This window comes from Cannabis sativa, chromosome 8 (assembly GCF_029168945.1).
Source record: "Cannabis sativa cultivar Pink pepper isolate KNU-18-1 chromosome 8, ASM2916894v1, whole genome shotgun sequence".
In the NCBI taxonomy this organism is placed as follows: domain Eukaryota; kingdom Viridiplantae; phylum Streptophyta; class Magnoliopsida; order Rosales; family Cannabaceae; genus Cannabis; species Cannabis sativa.
Window position 1 is genome coordinate 38,247,423 of NC_083608.1, and position 6,347 is coordinate 38,253,769.

Genomic DNA, 6,347 nt, shown 5'->3' on the forward strand with positions numbered 1-6,347 from the left:
GGAAAAACGATTATCAACAACGACTTTTTAAGTCGTTGAGAATAAAAATTATCAACAACGACAGTGTTGTTGGGAATAATATTTTTTTTTAAGATCTGAGTGCATCAACAACGACATTGTCGTTATTGATATTATTATCAATAATATCAATAACAACAATGTTGTTATTGAAGAGCTTCTATGAAAAAAAAATAATTATATTAAAATTATTTGTAATTAATTATTAATATATAATATTATATTAAAATTGTTAATTTTAATTTAATTTTTTTTAATTATTTAATTAATTAATATATAAAATTATTGAATTAATTAAGATATAAAATTATTTAACTAAAAGAAAATATTTAGAGTCACTAATATTACAATAAAAAGTGAGTCATAAACATTATAGTACTGCCTACCTAAATATAAATTAGTGTTCATAAAATATTAACAAACATATTAGACCGATAGTTCGTAAAATTAAAATAGATATTCTAAAAGAAGTTTATAGTAGCATCGTCCTCATCACTAGCATCTCGAGGAACATCCGACCCAGGAACATCCGGCATCTGTGGGTAGTATGGCGGCATTTGCGAGCTGGTCATCATCTGAGATGTCTGCTGCCCATGTAGTGTCGGCATCATTTGAGATGTCTGCTGCCCTTGTTGTGTCGGCATCATCTGAGAAGTCTGTTGTCCTAGATGTGTCGGCATCATTTGAGATTTCTGCTCCCATGGTTGTGTCGGCATCGTCTGCGATGTGTTCTGATATTGCTGCCCTTGTGTCGACATTTGAACATTTTGCGGCATCTGTGACATTTGTGGCATCCGAGGCTCTGACACATGAGACGTCTGAGGCGACTGAAACATAAACTGCAAGTATGACTGGTACATTTGACTGTGAAATTGCTCAGGACTTAACATTCCAGGCGAAGGAACAAGAGGTTGTTGTAGCAGAGGCTGTTGTAGCAGTTGCTGAAACGAAGTAGGAGTCTGATGCGGCTGCTGAAAACCCATTGGGTTAAAACCCATTTGAGAGCGAGACGGTTGAGGATGTATGGGTTGGGTTGGAGCTGCATCATTCATCTCAACATCCATTGGTTCCCGACATTCACGTGACATTTGTTGAGTCAACGTCTATATTTGTTTCTGTAACTCAACAACTGTTTCCCGTAAGTCCGGTTGATTAGCAGTTGCAGGTTGTGAGCGTCGTCCTGATGATTGGCCTTTCAACTTGCGACCCACTCCTCGTTGATGGTCACGCCTCTCTCCAAGTGTTTTCTGAAGAATCTCAAGTTCTGAAACTTGTGAAGATTCAGGAGCACTATTTCGAGTTGTCAACATCTCTTCCTATAATATAAATAAGTTAGAAATCAAGCAAAGTTACAATTATTTGAAAATATTTAAAAGTTATTATTTTATATATCTTACATATTTATTTTTGGCAGCCTCATTGATGAAGGTGTTGGTGTCTTTCTTAGTATGACATTCTTTCCAAGTCTCAATGTAACCCCTTCCTTGCTGATAAATATAACTTGTTAGAAAATTATATTTAAAGTAAACTTTGTAAAATAGAAATTTAATATATTAACTTACTTTTTGACGAAGAATCTCAGCCATAGTTACCGACCCTGTTGTTGAAGAGAATTTCATCTTCTGTCGATTGATAGAGTTTTGCTTCGACCGTTGAATGAAATCAGGAGTTGTGAACAATTCACATATTAGTCGCCATTGGTCTTCATTAAGTTCATTGGGAGGGTTCTTCACTGCATTTTCAAAGTCTTCTGGGTTTTTGTAATATTCTCTGAAGTGTTGAAATCTAATATTCTTTCTTATTTTGTACTTCTCGGCCATCTCAGCTATCGAAATAGCTACTAACTTTGGATGACTGTCCAACTGGTAATAATGCTGCATATGACAAAAAAAAATTAAAATAACATGGTAATAATCACATTTATTGGTGTAGATAAATTAATAATTATTTACCCGAAGCTTGGTTAAGATGAGGTGTTTGTACTGCTTCGGGACATTTGCCCAACTTGGATGATGTCCAGACACATGCAGTGCAACCTCTCGCCCTACCAATCGAGGAAAAGCTTTACTCTCCAAGCCTACTATTTTGTTCGAGACACTGTCAACTTCTAATGGCAACGGGCCAGTAGAGTTTTTTCTTCTCTCTTCTAACTTTACTAAAACATTCCTCCCACGGCCTTTTCTCGTGTCACCACCTATGTTGCCATCAAAAATGTATATGTGTGAATAGTTGAATTAAAAAATTAAACACTTAGATAGAAAAATAACAAAAATACCTGAAGCCTCGCACGCAGTCGGTAACCTAGTAGGATCTAATGGGTCATCCCCGCCACCATCTCCACCATGATAGTTAGCAACATCTGTTGACATTTTATGCTAAAAATAGAATAATAAAATCATATGAGTCCTTACTTAAGAGAATACGAACAACTCATTAACTCTTAAATTTGTTCTTTTACAATAATTTGTTGAGACAAAAGGATTAAAAAAATATAACTAGTCATCAATACAAACAGTACTAAAATCCATTATTCACAATCATCATCACTAATGAAATGCAAATTTGTTGCGGGCGCTTCTTCAATTTCATCTTCAAGATGATCAATAAGCAAATCATCCTCCAGGTCTTCTGCAATTTCTTCATCTTCATCATCCCTACTATCATCAACATTTGCAACCATCTCAGAACTTTGAGGGTCATCTACAATTGTTGGAGAATCATTAGTTCGTTGGACATTCAACTCCCCCAAATCCACTGATAGTGTAAAATTTGATGAGTTTGTGTCATGTACAACATCAACATCATCTGTCTCATTAGAAGCAGCCAAAATATTTTTCCAAACTTGGTGGTGATGGACATTATGAATAACTCTCCAATTACGACCTCTAACTAGATCATCCACAAAGAAAACTTGCTTAGCTTGACTGGCAAGAATGTATGGATCATCTTTGTACCATACACCACTAACATTTATGCTAGTGATATTATTTTCGATAATGATTTTTTTCTTTCTCGGATCTGTGTTGAACCACTTACACCGAAATAATACAATTGAATATGCACCACTAAAGGACAAATGCAATATTTCTTCAAGTTGCCCAAAATAGTCAAAACCTTCTGTCCCTGCAACGGACACCCCACTATTTTGAGTGTTACGGTCTTTATCTCGACTGTGTACAACAAATCGAACTCCATTCACTATACATGCCGGATATGAATACACAACGAGATCATAGCCAGCTGCTAAAGCTAGCAATTCATCACTGTGTTCTAAAGACCCGAGCTTATACAAATCAAAAATCTGAAAAAACACGCATAACAATCAAGATTTGAGTGAGTTTATAATTTAGATTAAGTAAATAGTACGAAAAGGAATACTTGCACACCTTCTTATGAAACCACGAAGAAAATTCTTTTTTGTGTAAAAGATTATGGTTGGCATTCGGGTCCCTCTGTGCAATTATTTCAAGGTGCTCTCTATTAAAAGAAAAAAAATATTACAAACTTAGCTAGATAGAAGAATATAAATTATTCATTAAGCATTATGTAATAATTTTGATTAACTTACGTCATATAAGGGTCGATCTCGCTAGAATTCTGCAATATGTACCACTCAGCTCTTTTGCGAGTCTTCTCATCGAGAGTTGTTATTGTTTGCTTACCGAGTGGACGACATTGAGATTTATACACTGTTAAATAGCGAGATACACTAGGAGCATCTTCATTGCGCTCAGGACAGTTGAATTTTGTATGCACACCTTTGAAGTACATGGAACAAAATGTCGAAGCCTCATCTATAACGTATCCTTCAACAATAGATCCTTCCGGCCTTGCTTTGTTCCTAACATAATTTTTCAACTTTTTCATATACCTCTCAAAAGGGTACATCCACCTCACAAAAATTGGCCCGCCTAATATGGCTTCCTCGGTAAATGGATCACCAAATGTATCATGATATCAAAAAATGCTGGAGGATAAATTCTCTCCATTTTGCACAAAATGTGAATAAGGTCTCCCTGGGCCTTCTCCATGTCTTTTACGTTCAATGTCCTTGAACATAAAATTCTGAAAAAATTGCACAATTCTATAATGGTGCTTGATACTTCCTTCGACAAAAACTTGCCAATACAAACTGGAAGTAACCTTTGCATTATGACATGACAATCATGGGATTTCAATCCAACAATATTGTCATTAGTTACTTTCTTCTTCAAGTTCGAACAAAATCCATCTGGCAATTTAACGTCCTTTAAAAATTTACAAAACAATTGCTTATCATTAGCAGTTAACACATAAGGGGCATGTGGTTTTAGCAATCTTTTACGAACATCTTCGAAAATCCATAAGGATTGACGAATTCTCATATTTTTCAAATCTTGTCTTGCATTAGTGGTGTCTTTAGACTTGTCATTATCCAAGAGAGTGCCAAGGATACTATCACAAACATTATTCTCAACATGCATAACATCGATGTTGTGTTTCAACTCATTTGCACTCCAATACTCAAGTTCATAAAAAATACTTTTTTTCCTCCAGTTATTTTCAGTGTCGCCTCTTTTTCGTTTCCCCGGAGCTAGTTCAGATAGAGCATTCACTTGTTCTAATATTTCAGAACAAGTAAATCGTCTTGGCGGAGGTCTCTTCTCAACATTTCCATCAAATTCACGGTCTTTTCTCATACGATGATTGGATGGCAAGAAACGTCTATGACCAACATAAGATGTCTTACCAATCACTCGAATAGAAGTAGTATCCTCGTTGCATGTAGGACAGGCTTTATATCCCTGTCCACTCCATCCGGACAAGCTACTACGGGCAAGAAAATCATTAATTGTCCAAGGAAGAGCTGCGCGCATGTTGAACATTGAGTTGGTTGTAGCATCTCTTGTTTCAACACCCTGAGTTCACAATGCGTTTAGCTCGTCCACCAATGGCCTTAAAAAGACATCCATGTCCTTACCAGGTGACTTCGGTCCGGGAATAAGGAGACTCAACATGAAATTGTTATCCTTCATACACATCCAAGGTGGCAAATTGTAATTCACCAACACTACAGGCCACATACTATACGAGAGGCTCATGTTGCCAAAAGGATTAAATCCATCAGCAGCTAAGCCTAGGCGAACATTCCGAGGATCTCTTGCAAAATCAGGATGTCTGGAGTCAAAGTCTTTCCACGCGGCAGAATCAATAGGATGAAGCATAACACCATTTTCTCTCACACGACCAGTACGATGCCATACCATCTCTTTGGATGTATGTCTTGAACTGTATAATCTTTTCAATCGAGGAGTCAACGGAAAGTAGCGCATCACTTTATGCGCTTCTTTTTTTCCGCTTGTCTCCTCATTAATCCATCTACTGGTCCCGCACACCGGGCAAAAATATTTCGAGGCATGCTCATTGTGAAACAAACAACAATTGTTCACGCACACGTGGATTGATTCTAACCCAAATCCTAATTTTCCTAATTTCTTCTTCGCCTCATAGTGTGTTGCAGGAATTTTATTCTCCTTCAGCAATGCAAACTTCAACAACTTCAACAATTCATCAAAGATATAATTTGGTATTTTTCCCAAATTTTTCAAGTGCATCAACTTTGCTATAAAGTTGAGGGAGGATATCCAGTCGCAACCAGGATACAACTCTGCCTCAATCTCCTCAAACATGTCATCATAATACTGACCCCTCTGCATTTCATCATCACCAGCTCTTTCGTCGTCATGTATAGGAGGGAAGAAATCTTCAATGACACCAGCCATCTCATCCGCATCGACATTGATGTTAGCCTCGACAGGTTCATCTGGCTCCCCATGGTAAATCCACCTCTCATAGCTACTCTCGGAACCCTTTGTAAACATGTGTGCCTCCACAGTATTCAAAGGATGCAATCTAGTATTCTTGCATTTAACACAAGGACAGAAAATTCTTCCGTCACAATCCTTGTGTTTAGACGCAAGTTCCATAAAGACTTGGAGACCTTCCCAGTAAGCTGGATCCTTACGATTTCTCATGGTCACCCAAGTCTTATCGATTGCCATCTACCAAAAAATTTACGTTGACTACATTATAATCAAATTGACTACTGTCACACGAATTTCATAATTTTGAATGTGTAGTTGAACTAAGGCTAATCTTATGTCATTTTATGAAACTTTTTTTAACTTTTATTTTAAACTATACTTTCATTAAATATTATAGTATTTGTCAATTATTTGTTAATTTTTTTATTACAAGGATTTATTAATTATAAAATTTATCACTTATTCAATTATTAATTATTTATATTCAACTAATTAAAGTTATTTATAATGATTTCATTATTTATT

General features: G+C 36.2%; 3 protein-coding genes across 3 annotated transcripts; all 3 read right to left on the reverse strand.

The window, feature by feature from the left end:
• Window positions 1–479: 479 nt before the first annotated feature.
• Window positions 480–1,082, reverse strand: LOC133030599 (uncharacterized). The gene has a single exon (XM_061103393.1). It carries the CDS (start codon window positions 1,080–1,082, stop codon window positions 480–482), a length of 603 nt encoding a protein of 200 aa, XP_060959376.1.
• A 1,463-nt stretch (window positions 1,083–2,545) lies between these two features.
• On the reverse strand, window positions 2,546–4,874 carry LOC133030600 (uncharacterized). The gene is made up of 4 exons (XM_061103394.1): window positions 4,138–4,874; window positions 3,587–3,859; window positions 3,405–3,495; window positions 2,546–3,319 (listed from the first exon to the last, which is right to left on the reverse strand). The coding sequence occupies exons 1-4, from the start codon at window positions 4,872–4,874 to the stop codon at window positions 2,546–2,548; spliced, it is 1,875 nt and encodes a 624-aa protein (XP_060959377.1).
• A 48-nt stretch (window positions 4,875–4,922) lies between these two features.
• LOC115704039 (uncharacterized) lies at window positions 4,923–6,059 on the reverse strand. Its single transcript, XM_030631261.2, has one exon. The coding sequence runs from the start codon at window positions 6,057–6,059 to the stop codon at window positions 4,923–4,925; it is 1,137 nt and encodes a 378-aa protein (XP_030487121.2).
• Between the last annotated feature and the right edge of the window lie 288 nt (window positions 6,060–6,347).